Raw genomic sequence first — 27,979 nt, 5'->3', positions numbered from 1 at the left:
ATCTTCACAAAATGAATGCTCATTTGATATATTTTCCAGGAGAAAAGCCTTACAAATGTACCTGGGACGGCTGCACGTGGAAGTTCGCCCGCTCCGACGAGCTGACCCGGCATTACCGGAAGCACACAGGGGTTAAACCCTTCAAATGCACGGACTGTGACCGCAGCTTCTCCAGGTCGGACCACTTAGCCCTGCACCGACGCCGACACATGCTGGTGTGAGCCCAAATAGAGCTTGCGTGGAACAGCGAGGCTGCCAGGGGAGCAGGATCTCCCTGGGAATGTTTTTCAGCTGGCCTGGATGCAACACATCCAACACACATCCATCGGAAGAGGAGCGAGAGGGAGCACAAAACAGGGTCAAATTGGACTTGGAAGGAACATCAGGATCTTTTATTGTTATTAAACAGCACTGTTTGTAAATTTTTCACTTGAGATTTTTAACATTTTTCCGCTGCTTTTACAGCATTCATAATGTGAAAGACCCCAGTTTGTTCTCCATGCGGGCGCTTTTTCCAGCAGATTGGCTGCTGCGCCGTGCTTCGCCAGCAGAGGGCGACATTTGATTACAGAAGAAGCCAAAAGAGGGCTGTTCAAGAACCCCCATTTAACCATCATTTAAGTTCATCATCACTGCATGACCAGCAAAAAGCCATCAGTGAGCCCACTTACAGGAATATGGGTTCACTCTGATTTTTTTTTAAAGATGGATCTTCTTCAAATAATCTTTTTGTGCTGTGAATAGCAATCAGATCCGTAAAAAAACAAGTGCAATCTCAAAAGGTCACGCTTTTTGTCTTTAAAGTACTTGTCCTCTTGTACAGAGAACTTTGGAAACAATCCGGAGGAGACTGACCACCACAGAGGCACCTTATCAAGGACTCTTGGCTTTTTCTTCTTCTGGTTTTGGAATTTTCGTGTTTTTTGTTTTGTTTTTGCACAGCAGCACTTGACTTTAAGATGGCTGAAGTGTTACAAAGATGGCGGCACACACACACACGTGAACACAGAACAGCAATACAGTCTGAACACGAGAAGGAACGCCAAGCTCCGCCTCTTTGTTCGGCTTTTTGATGTCAAGATTTTTCTCTCCGTCTCTTTTGCTAGTTTGCTGCCTCTACTTTCATCAGCATCAATACACTTTGTCAAATCTGAATTATAGCAACATTTTCTTGTCGTTTTGTATGTTTTTGCAGACAAAAGCAGGGGTTGGGCAACTTGCGGCCCGTGGGCCATACACAGTACAACCTGCGACGGCATTTATCTGGTGGCCCGCCGTGCAAAATGCTAAAAACAAACAAAACCTCAGAGGAATTCTGACCAAAAGCCACACAAAAAAGCATTTAACCCACAAATGTGCATCATATACAGCACCAAGTCCAAAAGTTTGGACGCCTACCCATTTTATTGGACGACAACGTGTCCGAACATTTGACTGCCGCTGTAAAAATAAATTCTAATAATAAACATTTGATTCGTTATAGTGGAACCTTTAAAAGCCAAACTAATTTGCTTGTAGTCAAAACCGTTGTCCCCGTAGGGAGAATGATGGGAATTGATTTAGTCTGTTCCAGTGTCAAACGGTCCGTCTGTCAACATCATGAACAGAACAAGGGATTTGGCAATTTTCAAAAATATACAAAATAATGTCACGCTTTGCTACCTGATTTCTGGATTTTCCGTTCACCTTTTGGTGTCATTCAAAAACGACCTTCAATAAAAAATATTGTAATATTAAAACAGAATCTTGCATTTTGCCCTAGTTGTTATTTGAAAATCAGTTTTTGGAATTTTCATCTTTAAGTGGCATTTGTCTTTTTTTTTTTTTAGCTGTGGAAACATTTTCATTTCTTTTGTTTCTTTCTTTTTCGTCTTCAAAGAAACAGCCACCAAAAGCCAAAGAAACAGCAAAACGCGCAGCGCTAATCCCTCCACTCCTAGCGAAATGAGCCGTGTGTTATGTCTCATGAGTTTTTCAACGACTTTTCAAGCGTATTTTCGCAAAAATGCTGCTCTATTTACCAACTGCACGACCTTCAATTTATTTTTGAGGTTCCACTGTAATTGATCTGATATGTCCCGATTTCTACGCCCGCATCACCAAACCAGAACAGAACACGTCTGAAAGCGTCCCGGCTACCGTCTACGCTATACATTCTTTTTCCAGCTTGCCGGGTTGACCATGAAGGCAGTCCATATTATTTGATAGCGTTGCTAAATGCATTTATTGGACTGAAGCCAGTAAAAGGAAACGGTGACCTTTTTTTAATAGCACCTTGAAACGCTACACGCCCATAAAAGGTTATAATAAACACCCACCCTCGTATACCTACGCGCAGTCCAGGAGGTAAATCCACCAATTCATGCCATATGTAAAATGTATATGTTATTCTTATTTATGTACTGTATATAATTTGTGCACATATCATTACGGGCCGGTTGTGTTATCAGTTTTAGCAACAGCACCTTCTTCTTATTTAGTATGATTATTTTTTTTTTGTCAAATAATTTTATTGAAGATGTCAATTTATAAAACAAATAATCATCATCATATTTTATGATCCGTATAGTATATAAATATATATATATGACATTTTATGATTGAAGGGCACTTGCTTATATAATGTTTCTGTTTCTGTAAAAAAAAAAAAAAAAGAAGAAAGAAACAAAATGAATCTGAAATGTTGTAATATATGTGATGAAGTTTTAAAGACAAGCTTGTTTGTACGTTGGTTAAAGAGGGCTTTTTTGATTATAGGAGCAGGAAATATGTTTATACAGAAGTCTTTTTTTTTTTTGAAAGACTGGGGTTTAGATACTTTCTTACGCAGTACAGTGAAACAGGGCTAAAGGGTCTTCATGCTTTTTGTTTCTTTTCAAAACGCTAATATTTGGATTTCAACCTGTTCCACACCATTGCATTTCGGTACAGTAGCTCAACACACACACACACACACACACACACACACACACACAAAAAGTTGATCCCAAGTTAACTTTTTTGCTTCATATTTTTGTTAACCTTTATACGCAAAATAATTAAAGTTAATCAAAGTTAGCATATCATTATTTGTGCGTTAACCTGGCCAACATGCTTTCTTAGTTAAGGACAAACATCGTCACATGTTACAATTGAACTCCCCGATGATTAGGAGTTATTCTTAGAGGTTGCAGCTTCATTTCCAGCAAAATTCTCGGAATTTTTCCTTGTGAAATTACAGGGGGTTTTTTTCCATATATGACCATACAGGTATATGACTTTATAGTTGTAATTTACAACTTTTTCCCAGTAAAATTACAAATTTATTCTCGTAAAAATGGTTATATTTTTCTCAGAAAAACGCAACTTTAATTTCTTAAAGTGATGACTTTGTTTTTGTAAGATTGAAACTTTTCACCCAAAAAAAAAATGCTAGTTTTTCCTCGTAATATTATTTTTGTTCTTTTTTTCCTTGTAAAATACTACAAATTCATTCTCAGGAAAATACAAAGAAATAAAATACCATATTCCCATAATCGTAGGACATTTTCCTGAGGAAATTGCAAATGTATTGTGGTAAAAATGCTGTACTTTTTTTCTTTTGTCATAATCATACAAGAATAATTTCTTCTTGTTTTTTTTTTACTGGAGTACTCTTCTCAAAACACACTTTTTCTTGTAATATTTCACATTTTTGGGGGGATGATTACGTTTAATTCTCAAATAATTACCACTTGTTTCCTCATATGGTCGTATATCACGTCATTCTCGTAATGTATGACTTTTTCCTTGTAAAACTGTGAATACTTTCTTTCACATTTTTTTCTGGAAAAAAATGTAAATGAGTACAACTCAGATTTGTCCCCCTCGCAATATGATTTCTTGATATACGCGATTGGTTTCCTTGCAAGATGATGACTTTATTTTATACGATTACAACCTTTTCTCAAAAAAAATTTAAAAAAAATTAAATTACAACACTAATTTTGCAAGGTTAAATATTTTTCTCGAAATTGTGACCCTTTGATTTTGTAACATTCTGACTTTACTGTTCCAAGATTACCATTTTATTCTTGGAGCCGAATTCTTTACTTTATCAGCGAACAAAATCCATTTGTGTGGAACAGGTTGACGTAAAAATATTACAAAAAGTCAGTGTTTTCATTTCATTCGTCGTAGCTCACGATCAAATCCCCAAACGCATCAAAACATTGTTGTTTGACAAATGTTTTGTAAACATAAATGGTATTCTCTTGGTAGCGTTCCCAACCAAGATAATCGTATTGATCAACAAAACGGCGGTGTATTCTGCTCGTGTGTTTTAGACAAATTGCAGACAGGGTGTATTGTATTTTCTCCGAAAAACATCTTTTTCCGCATTTTTTAAAGCATAATTTTGTAACGGTAACCAGGGTCAAAGTTATGCAATAATAATAATAATAATAATGAAAATAATAATAATGTTGATGATGATGAATAGTGCCTCATGTCGCAAATACAGCTTTTGATTTGAGCATTTATTTTTGTTCTTACGTGAAAAACCCAACACGAACAGGCGAATGATATGCAAGTCAGACCTCGGATGTTTCAACGGTGAATTTTGATGCCGTTTTTATCGTTCACCAACATTTCACGCTGTCGCTCACCGCATGTTTTTGTACATTGTTTGCAATAACTTTCCAAATCCATCCTTTTCATTTTAGCGATTCCGCGGAAAGACGAGGAATCCCGCTTAATGTAGATTGATGCCTTTTACAAAATCTCTATCGGTTCTATATCTATTTTACTTTCTGTGTTTTGATTTCCTGGAGCGGAAGAATTTGAGTAGTGAAGCCGATGTTCAATTTTCTGATATTTCGTACAGTAAATGGTTGTTCCTGTATTTATGTCAAGTGAGTGTAGTGTAAATATCTTTCAAATCTCTTTTGTTCCTTTTTCCAAAATCTTTTGCAATCTTTCCGTAAATAAAATGTGATATCGCTCAGCAAACTCAGCTTCAAAAGGGAGATTTCTGCTCACGGAATAAACGCAACTGTAATTTTCGTTTTTTTTAATCTTAAAAAAAAAAAAAACATGGTGCCCTTTATTTGCGTTACACTTTCATTTCTTTTAAGTAGCTTACCCAGTCAGTGGTTTGTCTTATCTGTATTTTTCTTTTTTTCATATGGATGGAGCTGTGAAATTCAAATAAGTTGAAACATATAAATGTATATTAATATGAATGGAGGCATGAAGGTTAATAAAATTGCATTTTATATGTAACACTTGTGTAATATGTTGCTATTTTATATCCAAACACTGGCACACTGTTGAATGCCCCCTGAAGTCGTACCGTTGGACGTTTCACGTTTCTTTTTTTTCTTTAAAACACTCCATTTTGAACCGAGGACATACGGTCTGTGATGCCACAATGTCGTGCAAGATTTCAGCCAGACTTCAGCTTGTTTTGCTTTTTCTTTTCCATTTTTTGTGGCAAACAGCGCCTAACCAGATAAGCCCGTGCTGTGTGCAGTCGTCCCGTACCACATTGTGGTCCCAATTTCGCAGCTTCACTCTATCATAGTTTTCCGAAAATAAATAAATGAATAACTCATACTGTTTCATGGTTGAATATGGGCTATTATTAGTTTAAAAAGTATGCATATTTAATCAAATTTTGTGTTTGTTTTTTTATTAAGCATTTTCAAGCATAACAATGGCTAAATGAACAAACATATACAAATATTAAGCATTGAATAGATACTGTACATCCAAAGAGGATGTAATATCGTATTCTACACTCGTCACCAGGTGTCAGTAGTGTTACTGTTACTCTTACGCAATTTAGAAGGAAGAAGAGGAAAACCAAGGGCCAAAGATAAAGCTATAACTCAATAAAGTTACGGATAAATAGTTTCTGTAAGCCATTCAAGCCAGAACCGCCACTGCCTACCAGTTATGCTAACGTTTATGTCTTCCTGTCCCACTCCTTAATGCTACGTTGTTCTATGTGATATATGGCATGTATTGCGTTGGGCACGTGTAGAGTAACAGTGTATCTGTAAAAAGTGGATAAAGTACACAATAGCGCTTCTTGGAGACGTCTTGAGACAGGAATGGACAAACAGCTCATTAGCATGAAAGCTACATGCACACAAAACAGTGTTTCCAGTATGGCTTACTAAAAGCACTTAAATATTACAGTTCAAATATTACAAGAACAAAAATTCCAGCATTAGGCCTGGATTTTGGACAACTGGACTATTACGGGACCTCTGCAACTTTTTTTGATGGAAAAAAAAAAGATGAAAAACACTATAATTGTCAGTGTTTTGTCATCACACTCCACAAAAACTTGACTTCCACTTTACAAAAGCTACACTTTTCGGCACATATGCTGACTATAATACATACATCAGAAACGTTTTATTTTGTTATGGTATATTTCAACAAAATGGGCAGGCAGTGCTGATTTTAGTGCAGAAAAATGACGTGATGAAAGAACATCATCCCACGGGAACCAGCTTTGTTTTCTGTTCATTAAATTACAGGGGAAAAAAAGTAAAAGGCACTTTGAAAAGGAGCTTGAAGACGCCAAAAACGTCTCGCAGATGTTCAACACTGCCAGGTGCTAAGTGGGCGGAGGGGGGGAAAGACTTTGAAATAGCTTTTTGAAGACAAATCAATGAAACGTTACTTTCACCTTGTTTAGAGTGCAGTAAAACCAATATAACATCATGATTTACTAGCAAAAATCCCCGACATGTTGCAATTTATAATTAATAGCATTGAATTGATAAGACAGATTTTATTACAACTCGTCAGGTCAAATGGTCAAATTGTGGCCATCGTAAACACCTTGAACTGTGCAGGCAACGTTTTAAGTAACATTTGAACATGAGTGACTGCCATTACAAGTGTAAAAAGAAGTTAACTGGTACGTACATGTTAAAATGTCAAAGGAAATAAATGTACTTGCCTTTAGTTTTGAATAGGGCTGTCAAATGATTAAAAATTGTAATCACATTAATCACAGTTTTTTAATTGATTCATCATGATTAATCACCATTAGCAACTATGTGTGAAATATACCCATTTGTACTGTATTCAATGACGAGAAAGATCAATGACAGGACAGGATTGTATATATTTGTATGTGTTAACAGCTCCAAATGAACTGAATATGTCAATCAAGCCAAAAAAAGATACCACACGAGTCTAAAAATCAATTTGCCGAACACTAGTGTCTTTAATAGTAATGCAGCATTTGAATCACACTTTAAACCATGTTATTATGAGCAATGAGGGGTTGTGTTCAAAGACATCGTGTAATTTAAGGTAAATACAATTTTTTTTCATTGTAGTTTCCATCATCATCATCATTTACAGCGGGAACACACCACTGCTGCCTTCTCCGCTATTAGAAGTGTATTTCCTGCCGCACATTACGACGAGACTGTCCCTATTTCCGCCTCTTTTTTTGTTTACGTTCCCTCTACCTTCCGTCACCGTAGCGGTGTTTTGACCACCCGTGCTTCACGCGCCGTCTTTTAGGAGAAAATATGGATCCTCTGGGATTTCCCCTGCTGCGACTCACACATGGAAGCTCCAAATTGCGCTGCTTTGTGGACAGTCATAGCAGCCGTGAGCTTCCGTGTAGCGGCACTTCAAACTCATGAAACTCCTGAAGAGTTAGAAGTGAGTGATAAGAATATCCAATTCATGGTTTTCTTAATCTTCCTGTTTATTTATACGCACGCGCGCATTATGAAGCTGTTTTTGTGACGTTCGGAGTGTCCCTGAATGCATCTGGCGTTCTTGTAATGAGAATGACAAGCGTTGAGGAGCTAGAGACGTGTGTGAGTTGGAGATACATACAGTATATGGTGTTGGAATTGTACTGCTGTGTGTGTTCAGGTCGGAATGAAGTTCTAAAAGAGTGTCAGGCTCCTTGTGACTGTGTGGGGACTCTCCACTGTGCTTGTGGCGACGGACCCGTCTGCAGTCATATCAGAGCGTGCTTGCTCTCCTGCGCATGCGTTAATTACACCAAAAAATGTAACGTATTTAATGAAATAAATTAGTTATCGCCGTTAACGCATTATTTATGACAGCCCTAGCTTTGAACCATGAATTTAGATCTTACTGCGTGTGCCACTGCTGACTTTGCAACTCACCAGTTGTGTCTTTTTTCATCTTCTGCACATTGCAAACTTTAGCCATGTTGTGATGTTAGATGTAGTTCCATAAAGGCCTGTCTTGGCACATGTTAGCTAGCGTGACCAGAGAAGACTTGTATACTCGCTGCAACTTTCCACTTGGCCTTGCATGTTTATCTGATCGCACCCTTTGCCCACAGTCAGTATCGACTGGCTTCACCCACCTAAGACCACTGGGTCACACATAGAGACATACTAAAGGAAGCCCTCCCCTCCGCGGGGTAGGCGGGCTAAGCCAGGTAAAAGGACACATGACCAGAAGTGCCTCAGACTTGCTCATGCACGTGTAGAAGACGAGTCCCTGCAGGTGTTTATCATTCTTCCTGATACATTAAACTGTTCAAGTTAAGCTATCGTTTCCAAGACTTATTTGGAATTAAAGTTAATGAACCAACAGCGACAAAACTTTTCAGTTGGTCCTTTGAGCCGGATCTTGTGCTTCCTGCTCGATCTGCCTTCGACACCTGACGCTTTCAGCAATTTAAGTGGGTCCGAATAACAAAGTAAGCAGAAAACCTTTATTTTGAAAGAGCTCATTTTCTGTCTGTCCCCGAGTGGGTCAGATTTGGAATTGACAAGAAGAGAAAGCTAAAAACCTTCTTCACAAATTTTGCCCAATTTAATCGCAATAATCATAGTCAATAGGACCAAGAGGAATGATTTTCCCCCTTTTTATAAGAAAATAAAAAAAAGAATAAAAATAAGAAGTAGACAATGATCTGAGTTGCCAGATGTTGCATCATAAGTGAGTTGTTTGGATGAGGATCCTGCAAGAAGCAAATGTGCCGTCCCCTTTTTGTGTTTTTATTTTAATTTTGCGGTTTTGTGCTACTTGGTAAGGAAAGCAGCTTAAAGGTGTGTATGTACTACTGAGAGTGCACTGCGTACTGTTGGTAAGGAAAGCCATTCCAGTGTACACGTACTACCGAGGGTGTGTCTGTTTTGAGTTTGGAGACCAGGAATCCCGCTGGGGCCTACACACCGTGTGTCTGTGTTGCTGTGTGTGTCGTGTCTTGTGTGAGTTTTTGAAAACTGTGTGCCTGTGTGTTTGTGGGATTGTGTGTTAAAATGGCAAAGAAGATTTGGAAGTCTAGTTTTCAAACAAGGAAGTTGTGGTAATTAGAGTCAAAAGTCGCTGAGAAAAGTTGTTGAGAGACAGCATGCTTCATTGCAGGAAGTATATGAGAATAAAATTGATGATTGGCTTAAAGAAGTGCAAAAACTGGGCGGACTAGGACCATTAGAGGGTGCTTTGCCAAGTCGAGGAGACCTGAAGGCCTTTATGAATTTATTGAGATTTCAGGAAAAGACTGCATATGCTGAATATGAAAGGGCGGGGAAACTCGCTAAAACTAAGAAAAAGACACAATTGGACACCATTGAAGATCTGTTCAAATGTTACAGTTCCATCTTCATATACGTATATCCCTCAGGAGGAGAATACAAAATTCGCTCCTCCAAATGTGACTGCTGAAGCCATACCCAAGCCTGCAGCTGTGACAGCTGAGGAAAAAAAGGACGGGACTCTTTGTGATCATGACTTATCTGCTCCACAGCCTCAAACGCCGCCCTGTCAGTGTGTGCACGTCTGGATCAGACAAACATCATGCTATCAACAATCCATACAAACACGCTCATGATGAGTTGGCCTCACACGAAATGTTGCTCTCTCCTCCCATGTCTGAAAAAACTTCTGAGCCAAACGGGATCCATTTTATGCAATATCGACGCGGATCTGACCGTCACCAAGACTCATGTGGGTGAGTTGTCTGTCCTCATTGCCAGTATAAATGCTTTGAAGGATAAATGTAAAGAGACATTGTCAGTCAGAGACCCTGACTCTTCCACACTCCCACATAGTGACGTACACACACCCAAGCGAGACTCCACTTCTGAACGAGCCAAACTGACTCCACAGCGACCTCCAGCGAGCACTACATTTAAAGTGACTCAGTTTACTCCTCAGCAGCTGCACCGTATGACGTGATGTTTTGGAAAGTACCAGCTACATGACAACTAGTGTCACACCCACTGAAGGCAGACTGCTCATGATGAGGCTCGATGCTGCCCTCTCATGCCCCAAGAAGGTAGCTATCATTAAATGACGACAGCTCACTCAGGTGAGTGACAAATCTACTGATTCATGCTCCGAATTTTCTGTTAAGACTATGCTCTCGCTACAGGGAAAGGCTGGACCCTACGAGATCATGAGGAGGCTTTCGACCGGAGCCTCCAAGGACTCGGAAGGGCTTTATCGATTACACTGAGAGAAAGTGGCTGCACCATCTTCCATCCTTCTCCGCCTGTGTGAAGAGCTTCATGGTTCAGGTCGCACTCTCACTGACTCAAGTAGTCGACTTTACTGGCACCCAGAGCTACTGGCCGTCCGTGAATATTATGTCGAAACATGCCCCACCTGCTCCAAATTTAAGCAGGCTATCAAATTTGCGATGGGTGCCTACCCGGTCCCGCCATGCCCATGGGCGGAACTGGTTGTTGTGTGGTTGTTGTATCCTATGTTTCAGGGCCGTGATTCACCATTGTATCAACCAGGCCTTCAGCGACATGGACAAATTCTCCATAACTAGTACCCTTCATTAAAAAATAATAACAAAAAAAGCAAAACACACTTATGAAGATAATCTAGTAAATGCCTGGTGACGTGATGTCACATGATGTCAGTTCTAACACTGACACTGAAAAAAAACAAACAAAAAAAACCCCACTGACACTGAAACTACATTGCAATAATTTTTGCACATTCCCTTTTTTTTTAAATATTTGGCAATATTACTCAAAAAATTGCAATCTTTTACGACTATTTCTGGTTCTATGATTGTCATCACATTTTTTCTTTTTTGCTACAAGTATCACTGAAGGACTACACACACACACACACACAAAATGAAATGATTTAGATGCTGACTGAGCTGAAGTCTTGTGGGATTTGCTGACGTCTTGGTGATGACGATTTGAATTGTTGTTTTACTGCAACTTTAGATGCTTATTTTTACTCTTCTTATGTCAGCTTGCAGGAACTCTGACGTGCTGCTTTCTACTTGTTCTTTTACATCCTCAGCGATAATAAAAAGCACAGACTAATTCAACCTAAGATCACAGTGACAGCAGCTTTAAAGCTCAGCTTAACACAATGCAATTGACTTGTCAGGCTTTTCATTTGTATGCACCCACACACACACACACACACACACACACATACATTGAAGAAGTAACAAGTCACAACACTGACCCGACTGAACATGTTGTACTAGTGCAGGGTAGTCAAAAGTGCAGCCCATGGCTTTTTATTGGCCCTTGGCACGTTCTAAAAATACAATTAAGCAAGAAAATGGAAAAGAAATATTTTACAAGAATAAAAATGAAATATTAAGAGAGTAATGTCATAATATTAAGAAGAAAATAGCATAAAGTAGAAATATTATAGGAAAAAAGTTGTAAGATTAGAAACTAACAAAAAAAGTTGCAATTTTTATAAAATTAGGTTGGGGAAAAAGTTATAATATTACTACAATAAAGTCAAAATATTATGAGAACAAAGTCATAAGAGAAAAAAATGTACAAGAAAAATGTTTTTTAAATAAAAAATGTGTAATGTCCGTACTAATACACTTTGTCGCAGTTAACACAAAGTTGTGATTTTCTTTAAATATAAAAATAAACATCTTTGCATATCCACATGGGTTAGTTTAGAACAGGGGTCGCCAACATCAACACAGGTCGCCCCTAAAGACCACACGAGTCACCCAGCGGCCTGTTTTAAAAATAGCTCAAATAGCGCCACTTACCGGTGAGCGGCATCTAATTTGTTCCATCTAAACTGGAAATGACAATATATATAAAAACTAGGGCTGTCAAACAAGTAAATGTTTTCATCACATTAATAACAGTTTTCAAATTAATTAATCATGATTAATCACCATGTCACACTTTGTTACCTTATATTACCTTATAATTTTCCTATGTATTTGAAACTAGAAAAGAGTACATTTATAATACAGGAAGTGAACAAATGTATTGCAATTGATGTGAAACGGATGGGAGGGTAGGATTAAATAAGCTTTGCTTCTTTCTACTCCTTTTGGACAGGTAGAACAGTGAATTGTACTATATGATGTATTCCAATGTAACTTATATGCATGTTCAAAATCAATTCAACCATTACCATTACCATTATCATGCCTGAAATATGCCCAGTTTTACTGTATTTTATTGAAAGACAGATACATGTGCAGGATTATATATATGTTCAAGATTCAAGATTCAAGATTCAAGAGAGTTTTAATGTCATGTGCATGGTAAAACAGCAGTTATACTATGCAATGAAAATCTTATTCTGTTCATTCTCCCATGTGTATGTATTAACGGCGCCAAATTAACTTAAAATCAAGTTAAGAAATGGCACACATGTCTGAAAATGTATTTACCCAATACTGATTTCTTTAACAGCAGAATATTTGAATCAGACTGTTAATTGTTATTATGAGCAATGAGGAGTGGCGTTCAAAGACACCACGTCCGTTGAGTTGATGTCACATGTTTTGAGTGAATTTTATGGGATTTCCGAGCACACTTAAATGCATCAAATTGTACTTCTGCATTAAGAGTTACAAAGTGAGTACCCACTTATTGACTTTCATTGCATTTCTGTTGATTTAGAGCGCCCATACACGCATAATAAAGACGTTGTTGTGATGCTCGGAGTGTCAGTGAACGCATCTGTCTCGTAACGATGAGGAAGTGTTGCTGCAATGAATGGACTAGAGACTTGTTTGGAGTTGGAGATACATATATGGGGTTGGACTGCACCGCTGTTGATGTGTTCAGGTAAGAATAAAGTTATAAAAGAGCGCCAGACACGATGTGACTCTGTGGAGCTACACTGTGCCGGCGTCTGTCGTCATAATAGAGAGCTGTGTGGCTTGCCATGATGCCTGTGCTTTAATGACGCTAAAATATGAAAGTAATTAATAATATATATTAGTTACTGCCGTTAACGCGCTATTTTTTGACAGCCCTAAAAAAAAACACTTAAAAAATGTTAAATGGACTCTGACCTAGTATAGTTCAATAGTCAGTATTGTGGGCATGACCAAAACTAGCGTTTGTGGAAATCGTACAAAGATGGTGGGAACAAGCTAGCAGGCAAAGTGAAACTGTCTGAACCCCAGAAAGATGGCGGAAAGAAACAAAGAAAACATCTAATTGGAGGGATATTTCACAACGTGTCACACAAGCTACCATGCTACCTACCCACGGGGAAGCGCACTGCGGCCAGAAAGAGCCCGCAAATAAAAGGCAGCTTTGTGCAAAAAGCAATGCTTTTCCATGTGACCGGTTAAAAACTCCCAACAAGCAGCCGGCGCCTGTTGATTAAGAAAAACAAGGCCTTTTGCTAAAACTGTACATGAAGAAGAGAATGGAAACAATGGTGAGAATAGTGTCGACGATGTTTTACATGATTTATTATTTGTACAAACATGGTGCAAAGTAATTTAGGATTTGTATAAAAAAAGTGTTGTCTAGTGAAAATGGGACATTGTGATGTCCTCTAACTGTTTTAGAAGTGCTCATTTGAAAATATTCAATTTGAAAAACACTTGCACTTTGAGAAAATGTAGAAATAAAGTATGTATGTAAATATTGATATTTATCTGGTTCTTTTCTTATTAAATCGTTTATTTATTGTGAGGAATCATTAACATGAGTGTCTTCCCATAGATGAATATCATTCATTATTAATAATAGCATATGGTAAAAGTAAATTGAACAAAATGGCTATTTCAGTGTGTATCAAATTAATCGGTACCCAAGAAGTAGCTTTCGATTTCAAAAAGGTTTGTGACCCCTGGTTTAGACATGTAAAAGTAGCCCCCCCCGTATCCTTTGATTTTTCAGTACATGGCCTGTCAAAAAAGTTTGGACACCCCTGTACGAGTGGATGAGTCTTAGGAGGTAACTAGTGGAGTTGTACAGTAGCTGATGTTGATTAAATGCCTAAAATATTCCCTATGCCGTTCATTATCAGGAATGAAGACATGTTTTGATGAGTTTTTGGTTGCTGAGAAAAAAATACATGCATACAAACATACATAAATCAATAATTTAATTGTCTGTTGTTTTTTTGTCTTTGCCTGACATCACCACCAGAGGGCAATGGTCAGCTGCAGTTTAACTTCCTTGCTTAAAAACTTAAGCTCCTGACTCACGCCATTGTCCATTAAACACTGTCAATATGTTCCACTAATAACTCATTTTATCGTGTTCTAAATATGACACAGCTACAGGATGGCTATAATTTAGACTGTTAATTTTTCTTATATTCAATTCTGTATTAGTCTGTTTTAGAAATTATTATTTCTACATTTATCTTCAACAACATACCTTTATTCAGCGTACTATATCTTCAAGTGATCCGAGGCAGTCAGTCTGACTCAATAGTTTAGTCTATATGTTTTTTTCTTGCTAACATGTAGTTTGGCCGTGCTAGAAAAAACTGCGTGCATACATTTTTCTGACGCTACTTCATTAGGCATCACGCAACATGAGCAGCCTGTTTGATGGGGAGAACAGCAGATGAGGCTAGCTTGGTTGGTTCTCCAGGGAGAAATTCCCTATAATTCCTTAATTAAATGGAACAATTTAATTACAGTAACATTCATCAATATAATTGCACCATTCTAATTGAGGTTTAAGTGAAAACAACAAGTCTATTTCTAATGTTGGCAATGCGCTGACATTGGTCCTCCCCCTTCTTCTTGTGATCTTTCACCATGCTGTTTCTCCACGGCGTTTTTTTCCTTTGATGGCCGGCCATCGCGCATCGGGCCAGACCCAAAACATTTATTACAGCCATTTAATTTAACCTCTCTACAGGCACGGACAAGAAGACGAGAGATGATAGTAGCTCAGGTGCTCTGAAAGACTCTCGCTGTTCTAATCTGATCCTCCCTGTTGCCCTTTTCATATAAAGACTCCAAACACGCCGCCGCCATTTCAACTGTCTTGGATTTCACCACAAAGGGCCTGGCCAAGTTGAGTTCCAATTCATCCCCCCCCACCCCCCACGGGAACCTCAAATAATAAAACATCATTTTGGTCTAATCTGCCTCAAGAATGTGCCGTGTTTGAAGTTGACAGCGGAGGAATAAATTGCCTTGGAGAGACGGCCCAGGGTCCGCACCTTACAGGTGTGCCCTTGGATGGACAAACGTCCTCATTGTTCCCCCCCCCCCAGTGAAAGTCAGCCTAGAGGAATTCATCTGCAGCCGTTTGGTAGCTTCTCAGGATCAACAAAGAGCCACTGATCTCCTCTAATTCCTGCGCTGACACACTCTTGTCAGTGCTCTTGTATCATCTGCTCCGACTGCTTGTTGTAATCTTAAGTACTCGGACAAAGTTACTGAAAGTTTTAGCTTCACAGGTGCCCCCTACAGGTAACTAATCCAGTGGACCCTCTATGGTCGATTTGATTGCAGTTTTTCCAATTGGAAAATCTCAACCGGAAGGCAGTTTTTCCTATAGGAATAATGTACAGTTGTCCCTTGCCACACCGCGGTTCAAATTTCGCAACACCGTGAGTGACAGGCGACAACAAGCGGTACTGACATACAGTATAACACAATGACGAACACTGTACATCCAATGGTAAGATCCTGTTGTAATGCATTTAGTTACACAGCCAGTCAGTTCATACATAGTACATGCCATGTTTTGCAGGTTAGCGTGTAGCTACTGGTGCAGAAAGCTAAATGCTGCTTGCTGACCCCGTGTTACGGTGAAACGAATGGGTCGTACCGCATCCACTCACCAAGACAAAGTAAAACAAATTAAAAGTGGTTCTTTTAAGCTGGACTAGGAGAATGCGCGAACAGAAGAACAACAGGTCAATCTGGGGAAAATTTTTCTTTTTCGAACGAGAAAGAGCTGCTCTTAAAAACATGCTGCAAAGCCAAAGTAGCAAGTCAGTTTTTCCTGAGTGAAAAGTGCGGACTGAGTGTGGCTTAAACGTGCATGTAGTACTGGCATGCTTTTATTTTGATGGCCGGACTTTTGATGGCCGGAAATTGTTGCTTTTTTTAGTTGAGATTTTTTTTTTTATTCACATTTTCTATTTAGACAAAAGTGAACATATACAACAGTTATGGCATCAATGTCAAGTAAATTTCCAGAATGGAATAGAGAAAGAGGAAATGTATACATAATTCACAAAATAAAAGGTAAACAATATAAGAAATGGAAAATTAAATGATAAACTCTGGTTTTCTTCCAAGATTGAGATCTTTAATTGAATGAACGGCTTGTTTTGTGTGAGGTTGAGAATAAAGAGATAATGAAAGATGATCGATAGCCTGCAGCCTGGTTGTCAGGCTACCATGACCCTTAATCGTCAGCAGGTGGCACACTCTTACCCAAGGACACTAGAATTGAATAGGATTGTCAACTAGGCATCCACTTCCGTATTATGCCCTCTGTGAGTTTGGCCGTATTGGCAAAATCCAGAAACATTGCATTGTAAACATGTCCAGCCATTAATGCTCAAGTAAACAACCCAAAAGACCAGGTATGTGTCTTAAAACTGTTGTAGCTTTATAACACTGGTTGTTGTAAATAAACAGGACGCTGGACAAGACTCACAAAGTGTATGTTGTGCGGGACTCACAATATAAAGCTTAAAGGTATTTAGTTTCTCTGAGTGATTAGTTGAATTCATGACAAGTCAGTGATGATGATGATGATGAGGATTTAGGCTGTAGTCTATCAAATGTATTAAGAGTGTCATTACTGAAATAAATGTTGCATTGTGTAAATACTTCCAGTTTATTATCCATATGATATTACTATTATTATGTTGTATGTTGATTGTAAGAGTTGGTAACACTGGAAGGAAGAAAAAAAAGTCAAAGAAGGAAAAGGTTTCTTTCATACTGCTGCTCAGGTTTTTATTGACAGGTCATATTTCTGCAGTATAATGTTTTTTTACACATTTATATATATATATATATATATATACACACACACACATATATACTCTTTAGCCTAAGGTCCAGGATCTATTTCATTGCATCCCCTATCTCAATCAGCAGTCACTATAACTGCCCACTTCACATTGTTACCACATTCAACTACAGCCACTATCGTTATTTTAACATATGCCATCATTCATTTCAATCATTGTAGATGAAGGATTTTAGATGCAATCATTAGATCATGTATTACATAATTTACACATCCCATAGAAATACAAAAGCACATCTACGAGATAAAAGACAGAGTTATACAGTCTGATGGAGTTACTTTTGCAGTGTCACTCACATGTTAAGTCAGTTTCACCTACGAGTTAAACGGATTCATAATCACAGTGGGATTTTGTTTTTGGACATGTTAATGTTGTTGGTTAATGTGGATGTGTACAACATTACCCAGAAGCCTTAGCCTTCCTGTTCCTGTTAAACAACATACATAACATTAATTAACTATTTGGATTTTAATTATGATGGTTTCAGCAGAGCAGTGAGTGTGTATTTGTGCACTACTCACTACTTACAAAGTAGTACATTGTACATCGTCTCTGCAATACTTTGCCACGCTTTCTCTCTTTGTTTTATGACTGTTGCAGTGTTGCCTTTCTTTTTTATTTGCTGTTTTGTGTCCTGTAAGCTACGCTGCTCTCGTTGACATGGTAAATCGGTGACTGTGATTGATAGCGGGATCTATTTAAGGAAACCTTGTATGCACATTCATCCGGGATTGGTTTCACCTGGCTTGATTAATGCATGTCCACTCATCCTGGCTTGGGCTTTGTGCAACCAATTAAGTCTAGACGGTCTTATTTTGGGTTGGTTGAGCTCAGCTCAGTCATTTGTCCTGAATGTCTGAACCCTACGAGCACATTGCACAAAACTAGGATAAGGGATTAAGCCGGGATATCTTGGTTATCCTGGCTCAACCTATCCGTGATCCGGTTGCACAAAAGTGGGATAGTGGAAAGTGGGATGCGTTCTGATATAAGTTACTATGGAGATTTATTCTGTGGAGTTAGCTTGCTCCAGACCAGCACAGTTTTGTGCAATGGGCCCCTTAGCACAACTAAAACAACAACAACACGGTCATGAATATTAAGACTGAAAATAATAAAAATGGACATTAAAAAATATATTAATATTTAATTTTGTATTCATTGTTTCATTTATTTGACAAAATATTAATATCTATCTATTGATCGATCTATAGTCCCATCTTTTTTGAACAGATTAAACACCACCAAATTTCCTCAAAATAAATAAACAAATCCGTCATCTTTGTTTATGACCTTTTTAAAAGCGAATGAAGGCACTGACTATGAGCGTTATAAATGAATTTCCCTATGATATTTCGAATCCTGCCTCTTGTTATTTTCTCCAACCCAGATTTTAATGATGCCTGTTAATTGTACAGAAAAATCCGTCCGTCTGCTCAACAGCTGCCGGATCTCTGGAGAATCATCTGGACGAAGGCATTAGCGGCCTTGTTTTGAATATTCCCTTTCGATTCAGAATAATCAGGTAGCTATTCAGCATCGGGATGGCTGTGCACAGATGCCCAATCGCAGCAGAGGGGAGCTCAAACGCCCGAACCGGCAGCGTGAAGAATAGGAATGATGCAAGTGTGCGTTGTACTTCCTCGACATGTGCATAATATTAAAGAATTGAACAAAAGTCCTGTTCAAGGTTATCTTTGCTTTGCATATGGCTGATTAATCTTATTGTACAGTGGCTAACATTGATCAGAGATGAAATACATTAGTCAGCAGACTGTTTGGGAGCGGGGTTGCCTTTAAGTGCTGCCGACGAGCACACTTTCCATAGGTGTCTGTGTTAGTTTTAATTTTGTTAGATAGAATTTAGCTTAAATGGATGCGCGCCGGCTGCCCAAATACAGCATCAAAGCTTTAATGCTTGGAGACGTAATTTAATTTGCTGTGTAAAGGAAGGACTACCTGCTAAATTCATTAGTGAGAAGGTTTGCTAGCTGACGAAAGGAATAATATAGCATTACATATCCGAGAAAGCCTGGCTAATGGAAGCAGAGTTGGTGACATACGTCTTTCTTGTTTAGCTAATGAAGCTGTACAATTTGGAAATGTGTTCTTCAAAAGTCTCAAATGACTGACTCCACGGTGTTGCTTTTTCTTTGGATTTTTGCTGTGTTGTCACCACCGACGGGTACCAGTGATGGCGAATTGTGATGATAACCATAGAATAGGAACTGACTGTGACCTTGCAAAAGGGAGTGGCTTATCAGTACAGTATGAGCGATGCAAGTTAGGCTACTTTAGTTCCAGCACTACCTTTTAAAACGCCACTAGGTGACACTGGTATTACTCTGCAAACACCTTCCTGTTCTTTCTCTATTCCATGTGTCTCAGGACAGGATGAGTAGTTTGACTTATTTTAGTTTGATTATATATTTTTCAGTTTCTTTTACTCATGCGAAGGAAGTTAGCATGCAGAAGACATTTGAACAGTTAAACTTGCTTTCTGTTAATACAGTAGTGCCTCCTTTATCACAGTTAATTGGTTCCAGACCAGACTGTGATACAGTCAAACCTGTCTTAGCGGCCACCTTTACAGAACGGCCACCTGCCTATAGCGGCCACTGAAAAATCCCCCGCAGCAAATTTACATGTTATAGACCCTGTGTATAGCAGTCACCTGTCCAACGTGGCCAGCGGCCACCCATTTTGTCTCCCTTGGTCAATATTTGACCACATATAGCGGCCAAATTACCGACTCAAGTAGAAGCAATCAATCAATGAAGCCGTCGTGTGTAGACTTTAATTACTGAGTCCTAGCTCAGTCACAATCATTCACAAGATCCACACAAACTGTCAATTGTTCCACATAAAAAAGCCGTCTTCTTTTGAGCTTGCTATTTCTTGGTCAAACATGTAACTTTAAGAGCGTTTGCACCAAAACATTACCGCAAAGTAGGCTGGGAACAGGACGTGCTCCCAGCGAGGCTACAATAAAACAAAAACATACTCTAGCATGCATGCGGCAGCGGGAGCAAAACTGAGTTCAGTTGTACTTAATTGAAGTATTTTAGAATGTACTCACGTTATTTTTCATCAATCCTCATCCACAAATCCATCAAAGTCCTCATCTTCTGTATTCGACACAAACAAAGCCGTCTTCTTTTCCGTTCGCTACTAGTCTGTTAACTAGTCAGTGTTATTCAGCTCCGAAGCAAAGAAGGAAACTTCTCCTGTTGCTTCTGCCAACTTTATTTATTGAACGCGGCCACCAGACAGCAGCTCAGAACACACACACATCTCTCAGCATCATCTCTCCTTCCTGCTTGCCCACAAGGCAAAGGTTAAACAAGCCCCACTACATAGCTGTCCAGCCAATGCCTGTAAGAAATGACACCGTTTATTTCCTGGTGTGCACTGGTCAATACTGTAATGCCGCTTGTTGTGGGGAAGGAGAGACTCACGTCGCCGATGCACTTAATCGCTTTATTAGCAGCAAAGAACACTGCAGGACTTTACATCCACGCCAACATAAACACACTTCCCAACTCTCTCGAAACTCACAGCTAGCACTGAGCCTAAGTGCAATTTTTGAGAGAGACAGAGTCCATTTTGTTTTCAGAGGGTTTTTTTGTCTGTTTTGTTTGTTTAATTTATTTTATTTAAAAGCTCTTGTGTACAGTTAAAGGTTTTAAGGTGGCGACGATAACGATTAGCTGTTCTTCATTGGTTTATATCAATGAAGTTTGTACATGATAGGTCGATGGATACCTCCAAGAGAAATTCACAACATACATGAGTAAATCCAAGGATGCCACAATACTCTTAGCAAAGGTACACTAACCCAGACATCATTTGTGTATTGGCAAACATGCAGGAAACTGATTATTTATACCTTTTAGTCTAGAGCTACTAAAAAAGACAAGGCAATTCACAGTGGACTGCATGGAGCAATGGCAGACATAAATGGAATTTTAAAAGGCCCCTAATTAGAATCACACATAAATCAATTGGTGCTGCTAAGCGTTTGATTAGCTTGCAAAGGGACAAGGTTGTTGTTTTTTTTTTTTAATCCACAGCCGACTCTCAAACTGCAGAGGTGTAACACATAAGGGTCCCGGCATGACGACTCTTGCCACATGTTCAAGGCTGGCCCATTAAAAAGCCTGGGGAAATTAATGAGCTTCCATTGGCACCCTCACAACAAAGGGATCTATAAAGCTGCCTTAATGTTCTCGGGGAAGAAACTTTACTCTTCAGTAGTTCCCAATCAACCGGTAGCAGCAGATTTGCTTTTATTTCCCTTGTAACCCAAAAAAACGCTGCCCGCTGCGTCTTTTACATGAATCTTACCCCTGATTGAAATTGTTTACAGCTCATTCTTAATTAAAGATACGTCAATAGTTAGCCGTGTTGGCTTGTCAGAATATGACGATGTGTAAAAAGTGCTGCATATGTCTGTCTTTATACACATTGTGTAATGTAGTCTTTAAAAAATATTGCCAAAGAAGGCTTAGTTGTTGCTCAACTACTGCAACTGCGAACCAAACTTAACATCGATTTGGGTATTCTACCAGCTCGTACGCAATTAAGAGTGCAGCGCAAACAAAAGACTGCAGAGGTTTGCACAAAAGGTATTAATTGGAACTTTATTTATGCAGGTGCTTTTGCGTATTTGCATAAAAAGCCATCCCACAGATGGGTCTACGGCAGCAATGACTGCGCCAGTCTGCAGTAAAACATCTGCTCAATCACAAATACAAGCACTAGATGGCCTGCTGATGAAGGTGCATCTCAAAGAAGTCGTTGAGGTGATAGGCCTGCATGGCCTGGGCCGCATAAATCGGGGGACCTTATTGGTTTTGGGGTGCGTATTTGGGCTCAGTAAGTCACTGTAATGTATAAAGTTATTTTAATTAGTTTATAAAGCTGCTTTATTGATCTGGAAGAAAAGTCAAACATCCAGGAGCATATATTATTCATTATTAATGTGTATTTATTTAAGACCACAATTCTAAAGCAGCAGAGTATAAATGTTAAGTCTTACTTGATTTCTAACTTTTTCACTAAATCAATCTAACGTTTTTGTTTTTTTTTATAATATACAGTCATGGAAAAAATTATTAGAAAGCCCTTGTTTTTCAGTTTCTTGTTCATTTTAATGCCTGATACAACTAAGTGTACCTTTATTTGGACAAATAGAACAATGACAACAAAAATAGCTCATAAGAGTTAATTTTTTTTGGCAGTACAGAGCTATAGCTATTCATGTAAGAACTTAAGTGATTTTGGTTATTACCAAGAAAACCATGGAAGTTGCTAGAACTCTTATGAGCTATATTTGTTATCATCATTATATTTGTCCAAACAAATATGCCTTTAGTTGTACCAGGCATTAAAATGGATCAATAAACTGAAGACACAAGGGTGGTCTCATCATTTTCTCCATGACTGTACTGTTTGGACAAATAATCAAAACACTTTTATTCACAAAAATCTATTTTTATGTTTGGGAAAATAGCAAAAATAATACATCATTTGCATTGTTACCTTATTTAATTGTGAACATTTGATATCATAACAATAATATAATAATAGACAGAAATAATACCATATTTGTTTATGTACTCAACTGAAGAAGTGACCAGGCGTCTGTTCGGAATACGTTTTATGACTTGTAATATACAGTATTTGTGATCTTTTTTTTTTCCCAAGATGCTTGCAGTAAAAATTATATATTTGTCAAATCAAACTTCAATTTTTAAAATGAAATGCAGGGAATTTTACTGTAGAAAAAATGCAGCTAAACTGTCAAATGTGCATCTTCAGTAACAATGCGAGTGACATCACGACCATAATGATTGACCTATGAGACTGCCCAAAGACTGCATAAACTACTGACAACAAAGTACAGTTGTACCTCGCATAACGTAAACCTCCTTTTATGTAAATTCCACTGAACGTAAAGAATTTATGTAAAGTTTTTGCATCGTATTACGTAAGCAATTCCATATAACGTAAAGCGTCACGTCTGCGCAAGTTCAGAAATTCGATTTGAATAGCTCGCGCGACAGAGAGAGGGAAACATTTCCCATGACTAACAGAGCACACTTTCTGACGCTTCACGCTCTCATTGGCCGATTATCGGGGCACCGCCCACGCTCTCATCTCATTGGCTGACTTATGCAGCGCGCACGTGAGTTTGTGTGAAAGACAGGCTTCTCCCTTCAACCTCCCTTCCTCATCGTAGTCGCCCTTAAACTAGTTGATTGTTTTTGTTTTTCAGTTTTATTCATTTACAGGAATCTTATTTATTACCTTATTTTATATTGGAATGTTACTCTACTATGTTTATTCTAACATTTTCTTATATTTTCCCACCATATTTGGTGGACTTTGAATATTTCGAAGGGCCAAAGGGGTGAGTTTGAGAAGATCTTGGAACGGATTAGGCTATTTACATGTATTTTACGCTTTGTATAACGTATAAACCTTATAACGTAAATGTTCTCGGAACGGATTATTTACGTTGTAGGGCCGTCTACTGTAATGCGTGTGTGTTAAGTGGGCTCTGGCTTGCAACGTTGGAGCAGGAAGAAGGTGGGATGCACATTCGAAAGTTACAGTAGCTCCCAACCATGCAGTACCTAAACAAGGTAGACAGCAACTTTACTGTAAGGTCAAAAGTACTCATAGCCTAGCCACTTTTTGATTTAAGGTGATTTTTTTTTAACTGTTGAATGAGCTGTAAATGATGCAAAAAGTTACAAGAGACCCTAACAAGAAATTATGAATAGAAAAGACAGTATTTGCCTTTTTCATTGTTTTGTTTGGCCATCTGCAAGTGCCACTCTTCACCCTGTCAATCCTGCTGCCACTGTTCAACAGTCATTAATGACATTTGTCAAAATGCTTTGGAAGACATGCTATCATACATGTAATACAGATATACTCTGTTATAAAATCGTAAGGCAAATGCTCAATGACTTAGGGACAATTAGTTTGCTAAGTTCAAAGGCGTTTTCGTTGATGGCGGCCAAGCTTTTGCGATAACTTGAAATGAGTCTCTTCAAGCGCTGTGGGGGAATTCTGGCCCTTTCATCTTTGCAGAATTGATGTAATTTAGCCACATTGCAGGGGTTTTGAGGATGAACTGCCTTTTTAAGGTCATGCTACAGCATCTCAATAGGATTTAGGTCAGGACTTTGACTAGGCCACTTTGTTTTTCTTCAGCCATTCAGAGGTGGACTTGCTGGTGTGTTTTGGATCATTGTCCGCTTGAGGTCACCAACAGATGGCTGGACATTCTCCTTCAGGATTTTTTGGTAGGCAGCAAAATTCATGGTTCCATTTATCACATCAAGTCTTCCAGGCCCTGAAGCAGCAAAACTGCCCCAAACCATCACACTACCACCACCATATTTTTTAATTTATTTTTATTTTGTTGGTATGATGCTCCTTTTCTGAAATGCGGCGTTACTTTTATGTCAGATGAAATGGGATACACACCTTCCAAAAAGTAACGTTTTTGTCTTGGGGTCTTGGGGATCATCAAGATGATTTCTGGCAAAATTGAGACAAGCCTTAATGTTCTTTTTGTTCAGCAGTGGTTTTTGTCTTGGAACTCAGCCATGCAGGCTGTTTTTGCCCAGTGTCTTTCTTATGGTGGAGTCATGAACACTGACTGAGGCAAGTGAGGCCCTTCAGTTGTTTAGTTGTTGTTGTGGGGTCTTTTGTGACCTCTTGGATGAGTCGTCGCTGCGCTCTTGGGGTCATTTTGGTTGGCCGGCCCTTAATTTTTCTCCCTTAATAATAAGCAGTTTATTTTAAAACCACATTTTGGATTCCGTTGTGTTGTCATTGACTAATATTTCAAGTTTTTGATGATCTGAAACATTTAAGTGTGACAAACATGCAAAAATAAATAAATAAATCAGGAAGAACAAATTAAAGAAAAGTCCTGCATACGAATACGAAGTTCTTATGAATATTGTGGCATTCATTTTGCTGTGATATTTTATGTTTGCTAATTTGTTAATTTTATGTTTTGGTAATTTACAGAGCACCTTTAATTTTAAAATAAATGTAATAAATTTCATGTGAATCTAACAGTCTGATTTCTTAAACTAAGTGAGACAGCAAAACTAAATGCATGTCTTTTATTTTTTAATATCTTGGTTACAAGTGTTGAGGCAATCTTGTTGAGCGTGTCAGCTGTCCTCGCCTAATTGTCCAACACAGCTTCTGAGATCAGGCATGGAGGGGCACGGGACCGAGTATGCGTGGAGTTACTGCTGCAGGAGGGTTCGGTTTCTACTGCAGGTTGGCTCTGCGGGACTTCATGTGTGAATAAATCAAGCCATTATTGCAGTCTAATACTAGGATGCATTTGGATCTCACACACATGGAAATTCCTGCCTTTAGGACACACGTTTGAAATAAAAAGGCATTTAAGGCGCTGTTTTCTTGGGCGTCGGATTTGAAGTCAAACCATTTCTTTCACCTCCTCTGTTGTGCATCTTCCTAATACGGTGTTCCCTGGAAGTGTGACAGCCTCCCATGCTTGCTTTTTGTCGGTGTTGGCGTAATAATAACACGCTAATTGCAACACAAACACAAGTGGGCTGAAGCGTTGTGAACAGAAAGTAAAGGCGATACCTACAGAGCAAAAGAAGAAATGAAACTACAAAAGAAGAGACCCAAACTGGGAATCATAGTGGAAACAAGGAAGACCAGGCCTGAAGTCCAACCATGTCCAACACGTTATACTCATAATCAGGAGTAAAAATATAAGCTGGATGGAGAGCTGCAAAAAAAGTAACAATTTAATGAAAATTATTGATTACACATATATAATTAAAAATGTATACAGTAAATAGATATTTAAGAAGGTATTTCATTAAAAATACAGTTACATAAAATTGGTAGGGAATATTTAAATGGTTTAAAATATTTTTATACAAATCTGGGTGGTAAATAATAATTATGTAAGTATTTTTTATTCTTTACAGCCCTTTGCCATTTCCAACTATAATATGTATATTTTTTAACAAAAACATTTGTCCTGGGTATGATCCCTTTCTAATATGTATGAATGTCTCAAAAAGTGAGTGTTTCCAGATAATATTGGACGTTTGGCCACTTGAGCTAAGGTGTTCAAAAGCAGTGTAGTTGAAAGACTTTTTTTTCCCCCCCTCAAACATTTACCGACGTTGCTTTGAGCACTCTGATGTGGAGAATAAATAAAAAACTAAGCCTTATCGTACTGGCAAGAACAATCCACTCTTAAGAGTTGTTTTTTTTGTTCCAAGCCCGGCCAAGTCTTTGTCTATGTGTGCCAGGTGCGTTGAAAATATCCCACTTTGTGTCTCTTTAATCCACACAAACGCACTCGCTGTGCGGCTGCAAGGTCACTTGAAGTATTGATAAATCACCCAGCTGTGATTCCCTCCTGACAGCTCAAACTAACATCAAGCTGGAGGGAGTGGGGGGGTGGCGAGAACAAAAGACCATCAAGCGGCCCTTTTTTCCCTGACACTTTTATTCAATCACGGCCAGATTGCTTACGACAGCACCGGCAGCTGTTTCGTCTTCATCTTTTCCCCCATTTTGATAAAGCGTGTCAAGTCATATTTCTGCAAGTACTTCACCTCACCCCATACTGCGCCCAGCCAGGCAGCCAGGCAGCCATTGGGCATATGCACATTCCACATGAGGGGATCGTCAAATGGGTCAGGGAGTAATGGCACCCCTCTGAAGGTCGCCGCTTGCTTGCATGGGGGGGAGCTAGGTGTAGCAGGGAAGGAGGTGGAGGAGGAGGGGGGTTGACGACAAAGCAACAAGCTGAAGGTCAAAGATAAGACCTGTCGCTGAGATATCTAAGATAGCTGCTAGAAATTAAACAATGAGGGAAAGACTGTTATAGGGCGTCGATTGTGTTGTTTTTTTTCAGTTTATTTCGGGAGCTCTTCTGTTGACCTCACTCCTCCTCGCAGAGGGATGGAGGTCGGCCATAGGACAAAAAGAGAAGCATTGCAGATGTCCATTGTTTGTTTTTGTGGCCCTCGACACAGAAATGAGAATTCCGCAAGCTGTCTCTGAATCTTTTTATTTTTATTTTTTCTTTTTTTATGGTCTTGTTTGTGGTGGTCGATACAGGCCCGGCTTTTCCTGTGTGAGTGAAGAACAACAATCGCAGGTGCTGGACTTCATTGTGAACAGTGTCATGTTTGGAAAATATGACTGTTACTTGGCTTTTTCTCCACAGTGGACTTTTATATGGAAAAACAATCCATTGTGCAACCCACACTTAAAGCCTTAAAGACTTGGAATTGTTGATTGACTAATGTTGTAAATCTAAAGTAATACTAATAATGATCTGGCATCTGTAAGTCAACAACTTTGACCTGGAGTTGTGAGAAGCCCATATTTAAATGAATTGATAATAACGATAATACTCATACTCATTATTATTATTATTTATATTATAATTATAATAATAATAATAATAATAATAATAATTATTATTATTATTATTATTATTATTTTTATTATTTATAATTAAATATGTTTGCAATTAATAAATATTTAAGGAGATATATTTAAAAAATATATGCATTCATAAAATTTATGACTGTCGACTTGGATTATAATATTATATTGTAAATAATTATTTAACTATATAATAATTATATCAGTATATTTTATTAATTCTCTATTTTATTTTATATGTTATCACTGGAAAACACGGGGAAAAAAGGTAAAAATATAA

At 38.5% G+C, this 27,979-nt stretch overlaps 1 protein-coding gene across 3 annotated transcripts in view; it reads left to right on the top strand.

Annotated features, from left to right (window-relative positions):
• Positions 1 to 27,979, top strand: part of klf12b (Kruppel-like factor 12b) — a 137,713-nt gene that overhangs the window by 57,797 nt on the left and 51,937 nt on the right. For all 3 annotated transcript variants that reach the window (XM_054786881.1, XM_054786883.1, XM_054786882.1), the window contains 2 exons: positions 40 to 10,264; positions 10,361 to 13,022. In XM_054786881.1, coding sequence (XP_054642856.1) covers positions 40 to 221 — 182 coding nt within the window. In that variant the 3' untranslated portion in view covers positions 222 to 10,264; positions 10,361 to 13,022. The remainder of the gene's footprint in view (positions 1 to 39; positions 10,265 to 10,360; positions 13,023 to 27,979) is intronic.

This window comes from Dunckerocampus dactyliophorus, chromosome 9 (assembly GCF_027744805.1).
Source record: "Dunckerocampus dactyliophorus isolate RoL2022-P2 chromosome 9, RoL_Ddac_1.1, whole genome shotgun sequence".
Classification (NCBI taxonomy): Eukaryota; Metazoa; Chordata; class Actinopteri; order Syngnathiformes; family Syngnathidae; genus Dunckerocampus; species Dunckerocampus dactyliophorus.
Note: the sequence above shows the minus strand (reverse complement) of the source record. Positions and strands in the feature narration are given on the sequence as shown.